This window comes from Ptychodera flava, chromosome 15 (genome assembly GCF_041260155.1).
Source record: "Ptychodera flava strain L36383 chromosome 15, AS_Pfla_20210202, whole genome shotgun sequence".
Classification (NCBI taxonomy): domain Eukaryota; kingdom Metazoa; phylum Hemichordata; class Enteropneusta; family Ptychoderidae; genus Ptychodera; species Ptychodera flava.
This window is the reverse complement of record NC_091942.1, coordinates 17,523,927-17,543,131: the sequence shown is the minus strand read 5'-3', so window position 1 is coordinate 17,543,131 and position 19,205 is coordinate 17,523,927. Positions and strand designations below refer to the sequence as shown.

The window sequence follows — 19,205 nt, the reverse complement described above, 5'->3', positions numbered from 1 at the left end:
CACACACACACTATCATATATTTGATTTTCAGTAACTCAAACCATGAAATGAATTTTCTGCCATGTTATCTCATATGCAACATGAATTATAAATTCTATAGGTGCAGACTCTAAAACCCACACAAGGCGTACTGGAAAAAAGCACTAACATGAGAACCAGCTTATATTAAAATGCATTGATTTCAAAGAATTTGAAAGATGAAATATTTTCCAATGGAATTCAACTGCTGGTCACAATGGAAACTGAAAGATTTTCACTGATGTCCATTCTACTGTAGACATGGAATATTTGTTTTCAGGAAAGGTAGATATGAAAACAAACATCTGAAACATAACAAGCAAACGCAAGGCACAAGACTGACGACCGTTATAACCACACCGACAGATTTTAATCAGCCAGCGCGCTGCCACACCCACTTTCACTAATCAGCTTACTCCACTGGAGGTATGCTATGACCCCTGACCCAGTGCCACTGGGCAGCCAACACTACAATGTTAGTTGTCTGTCTGCTCTCATAATGAAGACAATGAAACGTCAATAATTCTGGCTCTGCCAATATCTACATTTCACAGTGCAGTCTTACAAGATGTAATATAGGTAAAATGTTTACGATGAGGCCACACTGAAAAAAAAACCAAATGAAAAAGCCTTTCACAATTGAGATGAATTTTAAAAACACACAGATGCAATGAGATGCAATTTTCCGTTCTTAGAGAGATGCTTAAATGTAACATCTCAAATTTTATTAGAATATCTGTAACTGGGTCACCTTTTCATTCCATTTATCTTGGACTAAAAATGCCTTAATTGGTGTCATGATTAGAACAAATGGTGATTATTTTACACCTTGGGCAGCGATTGCCATGACAGCAAGGCCCCGTTGTCCCACCACCCTTGCTTCTCCCCTTTTCACATATACTCAACACATTCTCTGCCTTCTTCAATGGTTGCCATGGTTACTGCTAAACAGGAATAATCGCTTTAGACGTGGCGACGACAGCCGTGCTGCACAAAGATATTCATTTTGACATCGTTTGTGATGTGATCACCAACTTAACCGAGTTGGTATATCTGTGCCTTCAAGACAAGACACAAAAACCTAGAGGAATTTGAACTTCAAATCTTACAAAAGAATATTTGAGATAAATACCTGTATGAAGTGAGAGACAATCCCCTTCCTTTTCAAAGCAACAACAACACACAGTATCAAACTACAGAGAAGACCCGATGTCCACACCCATCTTACTATAACACAGACAGGGTATTTGTTATATTAGCTATTCTAAAACATATTCAAAATCTCAGTGCTTACTGAACACATTTATTAAAAACAAATATTCTTGGTTATTTTGCTTGCAAAATTACGGTTTTAGTGACGACACCCTTCAGAACTTCATGAACACTGTAAGCTGTATGTGAAACAATGACAACATCACTCTGGAATTCAAAGCCGGTCTCTTTAATTCTGCTTAGCTAAATCTCAACTTGTATTTTTGTTTATTCCCAGGCACTGAGTCCCTAACCTCTTAATAACTTCTTTATGCACAAGGGTAGTGGGTTTTTTCATTGTGACCAAGTCTTGACAACAATGCTGGCTGGCATTTTCAAAAGACTATGGGGCAACTTAAGGGGTAGACAAGCGAAGTTACCTGGACTGAGCGAAAGAAAACACCTACACTGGGCCCCCTTGGTGAACTCCACCAATAGCATCCACCGCCTAATGTGAAAAAAAGATGTAAACACGTACAGTTTCAAATATGCCGTATATTACCTGATAATAATGAATTAATTTTATCACTCAGAAGGTTTATATCGTCCACATCAATGACACATTATGTAATCTTTCAATTATAACTGCCATCTGAATCTTGTCCTTTTACTGGCCGCAACGTAACAAGATTGAATGCCATATTTGATAGAAAATTGTACACATTTTCTGTTGGAGAGATCCCTTTAATGAAATTATCCACAGCATTCCATAATTTAATGACATGCAATTTGAACATCCCTGCAGTATCTATTGTCCGATTCTTTGATTTTGGATGGAAATTGACATACAAATCGGCTAATGTAATCTACACGAATAAGAACCTGAAAACGGTCCGTGTGCTTCACCCCATCTCTGAATAGGTATTCTTGACAGATATCAAACTTGGCAATTCCTCAACTTCAGCACTGGTTAAAAGCCTCCATTAATTTGACATTATCCGTGGAAACCAGGAACCATAAAACTTGACCTAAATTCTGTTGGACTCGCAGATAACAACTGATGGCTTTTGAAAAGGATGGGTCACAGAGTTCCAGTACCATGCCTATCGGAAGTGAAAATACTGGGATAGTGCAGAGCTGTGGACAATGGAGGCCTGAAACTGCTACTGCCTCCCCGTCTACAGACATGTGAAAGAAGTTTAGCCTCATTGAAAAACGGCCATTATGACACCCAATTATCTTGACAAAAAAGGCCAAGTCTACGCTTCCTGTGTCATTATTCGACAAACCCCCACACAACATTACATTTCGAATTCCCTGCAGAACCAGCCTTTCATTCCCTGGCTGACCTCTGACCCCGGCGCTCATTTGCAAGACAAAGGGCTGAAATGCAGCCCGCGAGCTCGCTTTGATATTGTGATGTGGAGTAGAACCCATGCCTCCAGATTCATTGTGAACGCACCCCCTATACAGCTATCCCATTGGTTGGAGATGACGTCATGGTTAGGTGTTTGTTCCCACAGGTCATAGAGTGGGGAGAACAGAGACAGGACCATGGGCAACACTCTGAAAGATGCATAAAAACCACACTACCACTCACGCTCAGAACAATAACACTTAACGGCATCATCAGGAAAACAAAAGAAAAGGTTTCAAACCTCTCAACAGATTTAACACGTACCGGCATATTGGGTTATTTTCACTAACAGGAATATGTTATGTAATAATTCAATAAAACTCTGCACCCAGTGGTTTGCTAACAGGCTTCAGAACAGCCGCCCCATGGTCTACTGAAAATAAATTACAGTCCCTTTTCGAGAAAAAGAGGAAAAAAAATCAATATTGTGATTGAGGTTCAAACAAAAGACAAAAGTCAGCATTGGTTCATTATCATTAATTAGCCACAACATGCAGACAATGAGTAGTCTTTGCATATTGATGACTTTCATGCACAGAAAGATAAGATATGCCAAGCAAATCATAGGAAATGTCAATGAAATCATTTGAAAATCCAGTATCACTTTTCAAGGAATAATAGAGCAATATCCTGCGTTCCATGTCTCCACACTAAACATCTGTCTTTTGTAAAATATAGATTCCACTGGAAGAGGACAGACAATTGACCAAAAAATGATTTTATGTTTTCTGTCAAATGTTGAATATATATGGTCCTTTATGGCTTTAGGTAAAACGATCTTCAAAGACCTTCTGAAGAATACAATTGACGTCCTTGGACATTTGTCCTTCAAACCCCTTTATTAAAATTATACTCCTCAATGAGAACATTCCCACTGCTAAAAATTCTGTCACACTGCACATTTTCGCCACTCATTAAAACTGCAGACTGGAACACAGTTTTGTGGCAAAATTCTGTCCGGACACACAAGAGACACTGGGATACAGGTGGTTGAGGATGCTATGCCACAGGGATATTGATTGACACTATCAAAGGACGTCTTCCCTTGATTTATTGACTGCCACCGATAAAGTGGAACACTGTCATACCACTTGGTCTACCAAAAGCACACAAATTAACATTCCAACATTGCATTAAATGTGAAGCACAAACAGAAAAAAAAAAACTTTTCTAGAAGTGCTTTTGCCTCACAAAAATTATTTTCATGGCTGGCCTTCATAGAGAAGTCCCAGTTTCAATAGTAGAAAAATCAATCCAGTTGAAGACAGTGTGATCTGGGCTTTGCTCGGCCAAAACTTCCAAAATGACATCATCAAATAATGATTCACTCTACTCCCGACTAATGAAACCAGCTCTTTCGAGGCTCTGATCAAAGGTCATATTGCTTTTTTATGCTGTTGTTGCTTTTTTTGTACTATTGCGCCCACATAACTTGGCATACACAATCAACCTTGCTGGGTGTGTCAATCCCATGTCGCCACCACTATGAATTCTAAATACCATGTCAGTACTACAATCCAGGCACTCCTACAAACCTAGGAGTTAGGAGTTTCAGAAATTTTTATCACCCGACATAAACTTAACACCCCTGGTAATGACTTTCCTCTTGTCTAAATAAAAATATCAGCAGTAATACCTTTATCAGGATATCAAATCAGTTCAGTCATCTAGGGCGAACTGAAGAGCCAGGTTTTATTATCCCACTTTGTTCAGTCAACAAGTAGACTTTGCATTGACATCCAGAACATGAGCAGAACACTTGTTACACCACTGGTAACGCAAGACCATACTCTGAAATGTTGACACCACAGGCCCAGCAATCTCACTGCAATCACTGAGTTCAAGAAATAAATAAATTCAGCTTCCATGAACTCTGGAGGTTCTGAAAGTACACCATGAAACCAAAGTCCATTAAACCCAACCGAGGAGTGCCCTTCTCTGCTATAAAAAGAACTTGGCAGAGATTCAAAAACTAACGAATGACCCAGGAAAAGAAGGTCAAGTTGACAAACTTCTGCAACAGTGAGGCTCAAAAACCCTTTGAGTGCCATAGTCGTTTTGTCACCCTTGTAAAATATACCCAATCATTTTTTTGAAGATTTTTGCCAAAATTGTGATAAAAAACTGTAGCCAATGAAAAGTGGTGTTGATTTGGTCCAAAATTACAAAAAAATTTACAGAAACATTCATAAAAATTGGTAAAATCTTGCACTTAAATTTTGGTGGGAAAAAATTAGAGCACTCAAAGGGCCAACTTTTGTCCAATGCACTACAGTGTTCGACAAAAACTGACAAAGAGAAATATCAGCTGATTGGAAAACCCAGGAAATGAGTATGTATCTATCACAATTATCCAACATTAGCACCAAAGTATTCAATTTGGGTCAGGATAACAATGGGATAAAGAAAATGGTAACAAGAACACTGAGTCCATTATCAAACATCCTGGATACTCTTTGTTGACACATTTTGCAGAATTGTCAAAATATGCATACAAATAGGCTTAGAACAATCAACAATTCACATCAATACAAACGGTATAATATCTGCATACAATGGGAGATCAGCCTGGCTTATGGTGGCCGATATGACTCTGAAAGTGTTAATGTCATGGAGTGTGACATTAAATTTTAATGGCGGACCATCAAATTTGCAGAGCATAATCATTTTCAGGAACCTATTTGTGCCATTCTCCTGTACCAAGGTCAACTATCATGATTAATAACAATATGTTTGGATGAAGCCATAGTCTTGGAATTAAAAAAAGAATATATTGACATTTTACAATCCACCAGTTATTACATACAATGCATATCTCAACTTGTTGAATTAGTTCCCCCAAAATTAAATGAAAAGTGAGAAAAACAACATGATACAGCTGAAATACTTACACAATGCCTCCTACTCTCAAACAGAACAAATGAAAACACAATCCAAACCTTTGTCACAATTTTCAAACTCCTACCATAAAGAATAATTTGATATGCACAATGAAAGGCAAGCCATCTTTTTTTTAAATGGTGATCCCAACGTACTAACCACCAAAATTTTAATTAATATCAATTAACACAGAGCTGAAATACTGGTACAACACATGCATGATTCATAACCCTTTTAAAGCCACAAATCTAATGGTTCTTTTGATCAATACCGTTTTGATACCTGGGATGAAAATACACACCGCATTACTCATAACCTGTCATTTTAAAAGGATGAGTAATAACAAAAATCCAGGTAACATAAATATGACTCAGACACAAACTTTCACCAAGGATTGGCGAAAAAAGCAGAAACACAGAAAGTAAACAATCAAACACACCTTATTACACTTAAAAATTATCCAATTGTGGGAGAGAACAACCCCATAAAGACTTCACCCTTAGCCAGGATATCAAGGTTATAAACAGGAAGCCATACAACTGCACCTTTTCACTGTATTGGTTCCAACACTGGGACAATAAAACCCACTCAACATAAACATGTTGTCAAGTTGCATCCTGACATCATTCAACAACTTTTCATAGCCTCTTAAAAAAATTTTGATGTTCACTAAATACACCAAAACTCTTGCAAACAATGTAAAATAACATTTTGTTGCACAATTCTTGGCGTTTCTCTTAATTCTCTGCAATGCTGGACAACAAAATAGCAATAAGGTTTAACAGGGCGGCCACATAGGTATCCTGAGTATTGTTTGTTTGGAGGAGGTAATACATCATTTTGAATTGAGTGTACTATTCCCCTTTGGGACAGAGCAAAACAAAAACAGTTGTCCTTGCAAAACATCAGTATTTCGCGTTTTATGTACTTAAGCATTACTCTACTCAGACATGCATGCGTTGTAATACCAGAAATCAAGGTCTATGACTTTGTTGTACAGAAGGGACTACATTATTGACAAAATCACCTGAAACCGTCAAACTCGTTAAAGAATGTGTATATAGACCCACCTTACATTACAGACGTCACGGGCACACCAAAGCAATACTCTGCACATGCATCTGCAGATGAAGCCATGTTTCAAAATGGCTGCTGAACGCATCGCCGCTGCTTAGCAAGACAAAAGGATACATTTTTACAACTCCGGTTCTTGTTCCAACGGCAAGCAGTTTCAGCTTTGGGTCGAAAGACACACTGCTCGGTTTGTTTGGGAATCCATGCCCAACTGTCTGTAAGGGAAAGCAATTCACACGCTCAATTTTGATTGGCATTTTATGGTGGCGAGGTCGACCACCTTTGCCTTGTAAAGGCCACATTTAGACATCCCTTTTGATTATTGTGGTCCGTTGAAATTGGAAGAAAGCGCCCTTATTTAGTAAATCGATACAGCATTATAACGACTTTCCGTTGGTGCGAACCGCGTTTGCACCCTACATCATAGAAGGGTCAGATAAAAAGACGGAAATGCTTCGCAACGGCTGTCAAAAAAAGCTCGCACATGTGTTGGCGGGCGACTCTACCATGTCTATAGACAGTAAATATTACAATATTGTCAATGTCTGGCCGCTTGCACCACTCATCGTATAACGCGACGCGTGGCCCGTAGCGTCTGTACCATGCCCTTTTGTATATTTCATGTATTGCCATATTACACTCGCCCTAACGTGAAGGACGCTTTGTACCATACATGCAAGTTTCAGATGAAGCCAGGTTGTTTTGCACGTTAGGCACGTCTGTAGTCGGATAACCGACTGTACATGGCAGACGGAAGGTACAAAAGTCCTTTGTATGACCCCACTCTCTAAAAGCCCTTCCCGGGGTTTTACTATACTACGACGGGACTCGCTAGACAGCTACATCGTTCACTAGCAATCGGCAAACCGGATAATATCTTATCGGCGTTTTGATAACAACAACTTCGATTACACTCAAACATATTGAGAGTGGTATGCGACTTAGAGCACAGGAATGATATGAATTCGTAAACTCTGGCTAATTTCAAAGATGTCTCGAATCGAGTACTGAACATCATCTCACGCTTGCTCAACGTGTATTTCAAAAAACCACACAAAATGGCCACGACTACTTTTCATTTTCAGCTTACCTTGTTGAAAGCGAACAATTCCTTCTTTTGCTTTTCTCTTTCCGCACTGTGGTGTCCGCCACCTCTCCGAAGTAACTTCAGCATGTTGACGGTGTAGAAAGGTTGTAAACTACACGAGTAATCCTAAGACAGTGTAAATCAAATAGCTCTGCCTGGCGCTCCTACCGCTGTGTGAACAAAAAAAGAACTACCGGTGTACAGGCTTGTCACTCATACTGCCCTCAAAATTTTAATGCGGTGCAACAAGTCAAGCTTTCAGTAATTTCATATTAATGCCGAAACTCAATATATACTTACGAAAAATACTGGCAAAATATCAAGAGGTCACGCGAAGTCCTAACGGAGAATATCGTTACGACCAAAGCGCAGAGGGTTAGTTACTATTTAGGAAATCGCGCCAAAGTCGACGAGACTTACCCAGCGCTGAAGCCACCGTACAGAGTACTGTAGCACCACTTACATTGTCTCCTTCCGCGTCTGTGTAACCGCCGCTTATGTCTACTACTGTAGAGTCTCGCGTTTTTCCAAAAGAAGTATGACTGGATTTATTCGTTTCGAATGTGCTATCTGTAAAATAATGTATTTAAAATAATCAGAATACTTACTTTCAAACTGACAAGCTGCTAATCCTATGTGCGGACGTAAAACACGACGACCTATTTTGTATTAAGCTATTATGACCAGAGCAGAGTCTTATCACGCAAAGTCGACCGAATCACATGATCACCTGTCACATTTGCATAAAAGTGAATAATTAACACCTGTCAATAACATTGGTCAATAGTAATCTGCAGAGGTCATGCAGTTTTAAGTTTTAACGGTCACTACAGGTTATTGAATATAAACATCATCGCCTTGAGAAATAACAAAATGTTGATAACGAAATGTATGGGCGTGGTAAAAGAAGCACTCACCCCCAGCAAAGATAAATAGATTCTGACGTAATTGTTAGCAGGTAAATCTACTGTGACGTGTGGACAAAACCTGGTGTCAACGAACTATTTATGCTGGTCCTCGCAATATAATATAAAAGAGAAGGCGAAATTTCATGGTCATTCACTTTGCCTGAGCTAAAAGATATTCCTTTGTGAACTCTTGTACATGCCAAGCACACATGGTCCATCGCTAAAAAATACATTACTTTCAGCAGAATCGTGTTGACTTTCATTTGTGAGTTTCACGCTGTTTTTTCGAGTCTGTGAAACCTTGGTTCTGAACAAACCAACCATTGTTCGGTGGTGACCGCTCCTCTGTAGTGCGCGACCTTACTTGTAGGTACACAAAACGCGCCTCAAGAAAAGAACTATGAAGGGTCTAATTGTTCACACAGAAATCAGACAGAAATTTACATGAATTTTTCAATGATGAATTAAACTATCTTTCTAAAAGGACATCTATATTAAGAATTATAATTTTAAGTATAGGGTCGGAATACAAACTTTTATTGACAATATCGTGTTACCCTTGAACACGTTTAGAGTTGGTGATAAAACGACGATTTTGGACAGGTCGACACGAATACGAAATATAGCTCCTTCAATTAACATTGTAATGTCTACACAATCAGCTAAAATTATTCGGTCCATGCAAAATATTTTGAGCGAAAGTTTACCAAGGGACAAAAAAAAACCTTTTTTAAGGCTTTAAGGTTTATAGGATGAAATACTCAGAAGCTAAAGATCTCATAAACTTTTCAAGAATGAACTAAGTATCTAACTTTGTTCAAAGCTGTCTGGTGTGTAGGTAAAGGACGAGTAGGTAAAGACTTGCGCAACGCTCGAAATGGGTGATACTGTTTATATATGTACGCCAGAGCATTTTCTTCTGAGCAAGTTATCTCCGAGTACTCATCTAATTCTTTCTTCATAGAAGACCTACACATGACAGGAGGACCTTGTTCAAAACAAATTGAGATAGCCACACCATGACTTTATCCGTGAGTCACAACACCGACACAGGTGATTGGGTTGGTATGCGTGTCCTTTGTAGACATCCTTGATCGATAGTCAAACCCAATAGTATAAGTAAACATTTCCCATCGCTATCTCGATGTCCTTAATACGAAGATTAACAGAAGATTGACCCTTCCTTGTCTCTTAACCTGGGTCCGCTATGAGCAAACATTAAGTCGCCAGGTTCAAGTTTAATGGCCTGTGGGGCAATTTGGTGTCAGCACATGGGTGTATCATCCCTGTTGTTACACTCTTGTATAGTAGGCCTACCTTAAAATGTGTTATAGGCCCATAGGCTAAAATGAACATACATGTCTATGTGAGCACAAGGACATTTTCGCGGCAATCTTTATCTACCTTTTGCGTTATCGCTCGGTTGACAGGATTGACCGTTATTTTGTGTTGTTGACGGGATTGCAAGTTGATCTGTGGATTATGATGGATTTGACACCGATACGTCTGGCGGGTTTTCCTCAGTTTTCAGGCAATCTCTACATGTAAGCAGAATTTTGACAAGGCAGCAATGGAACCAACGACAGAGAAAACTCGTTTAGCCCTAGCTCGGTCCCTTCCAAGACTCCAAGTAAACATTTGGTCCCAACAATTGGCAATAATCTTGAAAGAGGGTACTTTTTGTACTTTTTTTGAAAGAGACACTTCTTATACAATTGAAGAACCTGTCATATATACGATAATTTACATTTGTAAATACTAATACACGCACACACGCTGACATACGTATATACATACATACATATATATATATAGTTTACATATATATATATATATATATATATATATATATATATATATATATATATATATATATATATATATACATATAAACATTCCAAAACTGCGTGAAGAGAGCTGCTTAGCTCTTTTGTATGTATGTATGTATGTATGTATGTATGTATGTATGTATGTATGTATGTATGTATGTATGTATGTATGTATGTATGTATGTATGTATGTATGTATGTATACGAGCTTGGTCTGCGTGACAATAACCGAGATAGATGACCATTAGAGAGAGGGCATTTAAAGGGAGACAAGGTGAGAACATGTTGTCAGTGATGTTGACAACAGAATAGTGATTTAACGTGACGCAAAGTCACATACATAGTCCTTGAGAGCTTTCTCCGTTGTTTCTGGTCAATGGATGTTTTTAAACAAAACCTTACGTCTAAAATATCGGTTCATTAACTTCCAAGTCGATTTAAATAAAATCACAAAAGTAATAACTTGTATTTTTGCATTCAATCAACAAATGACCGTGACGGACATATCCGTTTCAGTGGACAAAATAATATTAAAGGATTAAAAAAAAGTCAATTGTTCGCATCCGTCACTGGAATCAGCGGCCAAGAGCCCATAGCTGTTGATGTCCATGTAAGCTTATGACACGTGCGAGTTCGACGCCTCATATCGGTTTCCCACCAACTACTATCGCATGGCAAGTTTAAACAATGTGAAGGCTGCTGTATGTTTATTCGACGTTTGGCATTTTACCTTCAGCGAATGACGAATCCTATTGGATTGACTTTTCATATCCTGCTGTCTGTCAGTCAACATTCTCTATAAACAGTAGGTTTGCGGTTTGTGTACTAAGGATTGTTGGTTTTTAACCGTTGAGATCCGACAATTTTTAAGTCTTCGAAATAAAGAATATGTAATTGAAAAAACGAAACCTGTTGATGCGTGTTGAACTGACTTGCGTGTAGTACTACTATTGAACCTTGCGACATGTTGTTTTACACAAGTATATTACATGCGTGTCCCTTTGAGTATTCTGTGTGATGTTTTTGGTCATTTCTATGACCCTGTTTTTCGTATTTTTTCACAAATCTTATGCTTGTAGTTCAATTTTTATTGTCTTATTTTGAAGGGCCTCTGAATTCTAGTTAAATATTATATATAGTACATGTAACGTTACGTTGTAAAAATAGCAAAATCACCATCGTTTCATCATAGTATTGTTGTTGTCGTCGCAGTTGTTGTCGTTTGTTTGATTGTTGTTTGTTTGAGAGTTTCATACACATGAAAATAATCAAAACAATTTACTGTTTTCATATTTTTCAATCAAGAACAGGCATTGCATTCTCTCTGCAGTTTAACATTAACGCTTTTCTTTTTTCGCAGCAAAGTTCCTCTTCATATAGTAAATAAAAAGCTGAGGATCTAGCACGCCACAGGCGCGCAATGGATACTATGTTTAGCATATTAAACCTATTTGAACACTTTATACGATTTTAAGCTGATATTATGACCAAGATAAGTTCATCCTACAAAATTTTCCCTAGTACAGCCATTGCCAGCGCTCTTGTCATAGTCAGATTTAATTTAATGACACGATATGCACAGTGCACCCTTTCACAGACAATGCTTGTTTGTTTGACCGGTGTTGACCTCCGCGGTCTCACCGCGAGGTTGTCGCTGAGGACAATGGAGTACATTCACAGTGCACAGGTGGTTAAAATATATAAATCAAACGTCCAAATACTACATCGCAGAGAGTTCGAACTTCATTCATACACTGTGAGTGTTGTACTACCACCCTTGTCTTAAGAGTAGTGTAGCGTAGAGTAGAAATAATTTACAGTGGAAACAATGAACACACCGACTTCTTGTCAAGGCAATATATAGGGGCCTACCAGTACACCAATTTGAGGGCCAACACATGTACCATACCAACACTCCGGTTGGTTTACCATGGACGCACATCATTGATTTTGTAGACAGATACGTCGTATCATTTTGCCACCGTTTAATATTTCAATTTTTTTATCCCTGTCCAAACTCCGTACTTAATTTTTGTCTGCCGTAAGGGCTATGTTGGCAAGTATCCAAATTTTGTGTACCGCTGGAGACTCATTTGGCGGCAAATACATAACACAAATCACGTACACACAGTGTTGTTACATCCACAACAGGTTGTGGTTGGAGTGCTGTCATATCCGTGCACCGCAGATTGCGGTCCCGCATTGACTCCCACATCTATAGGTCTACATGGCGTAGCTGAAGAACGCCCCCCGGGACAATATATGTACTATACGCGACATTTTGACGTACATAAGTTAAAAAGGGTTCTGTGATTCTAAAACATAAAATATGAAAACTCTCTACATTGCCCAATTGCGTTTTACAGAGCTAGTAGTGTAGTATGGCTGTCATATGGATATTAACCACCCCGGCGGTAGGTAAAACCAGGAGATTTTGACCAGGAGATTTTGCAGTTCACAACTTATATGCACGAACAATATCGAGTGCATATATATATATATATATATATATATATATATATATATATATATATATATATATATATATATATATATATATTATATATATATTATATATATTATATAATTTGTTAACATACATACATACATACATACATACATACATACATACATACATACATACATACATACATACATTTGTGCTTGATATACCAATGCACACAAACACATGTATTTGCATACCGACAATAAACCATGCACATGCTCAATTGTTCAATAACTGCAGTGTACGGCCCCTCTTCGTTTAGGGGCTGTGCTGTGGTCAGTGGTTTGTTTATTCAGCTGTTGTGTTACTCTTCGTAGACTAGAGCATGTGGAGGGACTGTGGCCAAAGTTGAATGGCAATGGTTTAATTGGTATGGACGCACGTCAATGGAAAGGATTGAATTGGCATTGACGTTAACTGTAGAAACTGAATTCTGTCTGTTTATTCATTTTCTCTGCATAGGCCTACTGTAACGGGGAACATTTGGCGTCGTAAGCTTGTTGCATGAATTAAAATAACACGTCCGACACGTACCATGGGATTTCGAACCAGAGAAGTCCATGGTCAAAGCAAGTGTGTCTCTTTGAAGGAGAGACGAGTGTAAAACACCCGTATATTTCACGTATGAGCTGCTTTCAGACACTCGGTTAAATTGAATTGTTTAATTTGAAATAAGCGTGAGGGTGTATTGCATGATAATTAATTCACGGTAGTTCCGATTACCTAATGTGATTTGCGATACTAACGACGCCAAAGTCCCCGCATTCACACAAATAAACTATAGCGTGACAAGCACTCAAATTTGAAAGTCAATAGTGTCTTGGAAGCTGCCAACCGACCACCGTTTCTCCTACTCAACTTGTCTCGCCGGAGGTCAATCACCCCTGACCCTTTCTTCAACCTTGCCTTGTGCCTGGACTACTTTTTTTGCGAATCACTTCTTCGGGAATAAAAGCAAAGTTGAAATCCATCACGCCACCTATTTTTTCCTCCGTCAATAAAGACGCCAATCAAGATATGTTTTCGAATTGTGGGGTTTCATGCATTATAAAGCGTTGCGCAGTGTTGACGTTGGAGCAGTGGCCTCTAGGAAACTGGGGTTTTCACTGGGACTACATTTCACATATTTCAGTCCAGTTCGGAATGGATTGTGAGTCTGTTGCCTTCCTCTGAGGGTAACAATTGCGACGTCGTGTCTGCTGCTATGACGCAGTTCTTGAAACTTCGAAGTTATCAAATGGTTTGTGTCTTTAAACATAGACAGGAGTTGATGAACGGGATCCGCGAAATCTCATCGATGTTTTGGACGAAGGATTTCCCTGGACTTTTTTCTGCTGATAAGAATGTCCGGATTTTTCCCTGCTAGAATCATGGATAGCAGTTGTTGGACATCATGTAGTACACCCGTGCATGAACGATTCCCTGCATGTCTTGATATTCTGCCGAAAACTTCTGTGTCAGTCGCATCGTTTTCTGCATAGCTGATGTCGACAGACCTAAGGAGTTTTTTTTTGTTCGCGGCGCTTATAAACGACACCAAACCAATCAGGAAGGCAAAGCCTGTTGTGCGAGGATTTACAAACGTACCGGGAGTATTTCAGTGGTTAGCATACTAACAAAGTTACCAGCTCGAAGACCGATTCCCAGCTGTGAACACCATAGCAACAGCTCGTCACCGCACACAGCCTTCGGCTGGCATTGAATTTTTGTCTTTGGAGGAATCAACGTTTACAGGTTTGTATCGCCGAGTGGAATAATTCGGATAACAAAAATCTGGTATTTTATAATAAGAAGTTTGCTTTGCCGGCTGGTATAATTTTATGTATGCGCAATTTACACAAAGCTAATACTCAGTTCTTGGGGTAAGTATACCTGTGTACACAGTCGCTTTATTTGGACAATAGGCATGGCTGGAGAGGTCTGTAAATACAGAGAGAGAGAGAGAGAGAGAGAGAGAGAGAGAGAGAGAGAGAGTCGAGAAAACATACCTTCAACCTGGCTTACGTCAAGACACAGGTTACATAGTAAATTGCAAACGTTAACGCTTACAGCTGAGAGAGGTTACAACGACATTATTTTTTGACTTAGTGTCATGGTTTGTTTTGCGCAGAAGTTTCATTTCTTTTCTTTTATATAAAAAAGTCATAAATGATGGCGACTCATAGTACACGTTTGCCATGCCAGAACTTCAGTATATAGTACTATACTTACTATTTCGAAAATGCAGTTATCTCTGGGCATTATTTTCATCGGTTTGATAAAGTATTTCATAAGTCGGTTGTTTTGTTTGCATCTCAAAACGTACTTGGCCGAAAAAAATACACAACTGTACTTTCAACCTCCTTATACCCGACTGAATAAATGTTTACTTTTCAGTAATACGCGCGAATGCATACTCAAACAGCGCAGCTCCAGTGAATCTAATAACTCCGTCTAAAGTGCAGCAAAGGTGGGTTTAGTGCTCATTATTTGCTTCCGTTGGCGATTTTAAAACGCTTATTAGTTATCTATTAATTTCTTCATGTGATTTTTACTTTATATTTTTTGTTTGTTTGTGACTGCGCCTAAAAAACTTTGTTCCTGTTATTTGACCACACGAAGCTATTGAACGTGTCGAAGCTAGGAAGTTTGATTTTTAAAAAAGTAGATCGTCTTTTAACATTGTGTGAACTTTTTTTAGAATTCAGTTATTCTACGTTTTAATTTGAAAATAACGCCCAAGTAGAATTTGCTCGTCTCCGGAACCGTAAAAGTTAGCGGAAAGCTTTAATATAAAAAGAGCATTTAAAAGATTGTCATATTTTTCATCTAGTGAATATATTAACACCTGAATGAAAAACGACTTTTCTTCGTTAAAATAGATATATTTCACTTCTCAGTTTCTTTTATGTTAAAGCGTTCACTTGCAGCTGCCGCGTTCTTAAATAATAAGGCTGCTTGAGTATATATTTTCTGGCAATGTCGATTTGCGTCATCGCATCGCATGAATTACACAAGTTTGGTGAGAAACACGTATAGTCGTGACAGACAGATCAGTCTATTTCAATCATCAGCACCGAGGGCTGGCAGGTTGAGTTTATTGCCTTTGTCGTCAATTCAAATACAAGGGAAAAACAACTTGACAGGCAGATGACGTGTAAGGGGTCGACTGCTAGATATGGGGAGGGTGGGGGAGGGCGACCAAAATGAGAACAATATGCACGCAGAGCAAAACAATAAGAAGTGTTGCAACTTGTGCTGTTGCAAAGGAAAATATGCAAACAACTGGGAAATTGACAAATGCGGAATTCTGGGAAAGCGTACGTCTCTATATGCGTATATAGAGCGCGATAAATAAATAGCCACCCCTCCAATAAGACCAATTTGGTCCATCCCTAAATCGTAAATGCTGTAACGTTGTGATGGTGAAATGATATTCTTTCCAACTGTATCCCTGCCATGGCAACGTTTATGATGCGGGAAGGGTATGATTTATGGCCATCGTCAACGGAAGGAGATAATTTCAGCTATTAATGTTTTTTTTTCTTTATTCACATCTATTTTACCATAATTCTATTTACCTTGTCAGTCAATTGTGAGCAATTATGATGACTTGACTGATCAAGTGAAACGGTAAAAATTAAAATGATTTGATAAACCATGACAGACAGGGAGAGTATTCGCACGGCCGTCGGTCCAACCAATCCACAGCTATACCTCGCCTCCTAGACTGAAAGCCCGTCAAGGACACTCGGTACAGCTCCAACCTCCGCTGTATCATACATTTGAATAATTTCCACCCGAAATGTCACCTGAAATGTCAAAGGAATATCCCAGCTCACAAGCATAGAATACGTCGACAGTGGAATATTACTTCACGTCCCACGCATGACTCCGATATTGTGTTCATCAATTCCGAGTCCCCCCAACAATTTAGTGATCTGATTTAACCTTTTTTTTCCAGCTTAAAGGGAAACGGTTCAAAGAGACGTTCTCATACATCCTGGTTTTCAGATATCATTGTACTTTTCTCTTTTCAGAAGAACAAGGGAGACTTTCGGAAGCAGAAGGGTCAGATTCATTTCACCATCTTCAGCTCACGTACAAAGAGTTTGACAAATAATCGATTTTACAAGCAAATATCAAATACAAAGAAAACGCATTACGGGAACACTGAGATAACAAAGGAAAATACATAAGCTTATTTGTATGAATTCATAACATTCTTTATTATATGGATTTTGTCATGAGACTTACAAAAAAAAATCCAAGGTCGATTATCTTTAAGTGTGTTATTATTTATACTTTACGGACAATATTATGGAGTCTGAAAACCGTTGACGAATCCTTCCTACTCATGGAAACTACCAATGAACGTCGCGATGGAAGAATGCGTGCGGTGTTTCAAAACATCACAATGAGCAACTGATGTGAAATTCAAGTGTTAATTTTCCTCGTGTAATTCAGATTTGAATCGTTCTTATTTCTTTGTTAGGGTAAGGATACAATGACCTTGGTGCCCAGTTACTTGTCCTGACAGACGTTTTACGAACCCCTTTGTGCTCAAGTATGCAATTTGACCGAGTACTCAGATATTATGCAACAACAGGAAGTGTATTTGTGTACTTAAGTATCTATATTAAGTACCTATTGTCTATCTGTCTGTCTGTCTATCTGTATGTATGTATGTATGTATGTATGTATGTATGTATGTATGTATGTATGTATGTATGTCTGTCTGTCTGTATGTATGTATGTATGTATGTATGTATGTATGTATGTATGTATGTATGTATGTATGTATGTATGTAACACTATAACCCTTGGTACAATCATCTCCCATAAGTTGGGATTTTGATCCTGGAATACAGTGTTGGTTCAACCGGAAGAAAAGCTAATGATACAGAATTAATGTATGTAAAATTATGCGGATATTAAAGCCATATACAAATAAATAGTTGTTTTGTTTCTGTGTTTCCAGATGTGTTAATGTCATGTCTGTATAGGCTTTACAGCGAACAGGTAATGTATTCAATCATCTACCTTCTGTCCTCTTACATTGGACATTAGCTATCAACTGTATCAAGTGCACGTTACTATACATACTCCTTTCTGTTGTAGTGATTTGTGGACACTAATGTATTGTATACGTGTGCATGGATGGATTCATGTATGCATGTATGTATGGATGGATGGATGGACGGATAGATGGAAGCCACTTATCCAGTGAATAACTTCCATTTTAGATGGATGGATGGATTGATGGATGGATGCACATATGTTTGTAAGCACAAACCAGTCAATGCAGTTGCGTTTGGACATATATTTATATAATTTGTCTTTAAAAATTACCAAAAGTTTTTTATCATAACAGGTATGCATTACTTATGGTAAGTCCCGAAGGACCGCATTACTTATGGCTGGTAAATGCCCATGTCACACATTGATGCATCGCCGTACGCACCGTTTAATTTTCAAAAAAGCTCCCTGGTTTGCAACCTAGTGCCATCTTGTATGCCATTTCAGACTACGTGTTCAACAACTATACGCCCGGTGTTTATCACATCGACGGTTAACAGTTAGTGCTTATGTACGAAAATCCGATTCAACGTCCATTGTTCAGCCACCACAGGACTGTTAATATTGACACACGCTTGCGCAGACACTTGAAAGAGAACTCAGCGCACCGGCCGGCCGTTTCCATGGCAACGCTGTGCCCGGGGAATATCTCTGTTGTAGTATCCGAATTGGGTTCAGTTCATCGCCTTTGTCCCTCTTATCTCGTGAATAATTCTCCATTTTAGGTGCCAGTGTCGACGCATACCTCTATTGACAAGTTTGTGTGTATATAGAGGATGAACTCATCATCAGTCCTTTTCCAGGTTACTGACCTGCCCGGGTATCGAATTCCCAGGTACGCCTGACCTCACTCTGCGTCGCCTGAAATGACAAGACATCACGCTCATTACGCTTAAAATTTAAAAGATTAAAATGCAACTTCCTGCAACAGTTTTCATGGAAAAAAGGTAAACTTTTCAATCACAATACTTTAATTATGAACAGATTTTCCGATGCAAACTCCTAAATTCGACAAAACTCACACATTTCCATCGACATTTAACATGAAATATATTGATTTGGGTGAATAATTCTTGGAAACAACTCACGTGACGACGCCATACTATCTCGATGTAAATACAAAGCTCCCAGTGAAAATGAGGTTTAGAAAACTGCAGAAGGCGAGCCGTATTTTCAATTCGAATGCAGCATATGGCACTATTAAAAGATAACAAGGCGTGCAGCAGACTTTCAATT

At 38.7% G+C, this 19,205-nt stretch overlaps 1 protein-coding gene and 1 long non-coding RNA gene across 47 annotated transcripts in view; one reads left to right on the top strand and one right to left on the bottom strand.

Annotated features, from left to right (window-relative positions):
- LOC139151368 (lethal(2) giant larvae protein homolog 1-like) overlaps window positions 1-19,205 on the bottom strand; it is a 73,974-nt gene that overhangs the window by 42,187 nt on the left and 12,582 nt on the right. For 11 of the 46 annotated variants that reach the window (XM_070724080.1, XM_070724089.1, XM_070724083.1 and 8 more), the window contains exons 1-3: window positions 7,969-8,138; window positions 7,672-7,838; window positions 6,699-6,796 (exon numbers count right to left, since the gene is read on the bottom strand). In XM_070724080.1, the coding sequence (XP_070580181.1) occupies window positions 6,699-6,796; window positions 7,672-7,755 (182 nt within the window). In that variant the 5' untranslated portion in view covers window positions 7,756-7,838; window positions 7,969-8,138. Of the gene's footprint in view, window positions 1-6,698; window positions 6,797-7,671; window positions 7,839-7,968; window positions 8,239-8,276; window positions 8,412-8,585; window positions 9,625-19,205 lie in introns of those variants that run through there. The other 35 variants (XM_070724076.1, XM_070724086.1, XM_070724079.1 and 32 more) reach the window with 9 other exon arrangements.
- On the top strand, window positions 13,889-17,171 carry LOC139151374 (uncharacterized). Its single transcript, XR_011556415.1, has 3 exons — window positions 13,889-14,773; window positions 15,288-15,360; window positions 16,931-17,171. It is a non-coding gene; the product is annotated as an uncharacterized lncRNA (long non-coding RNA).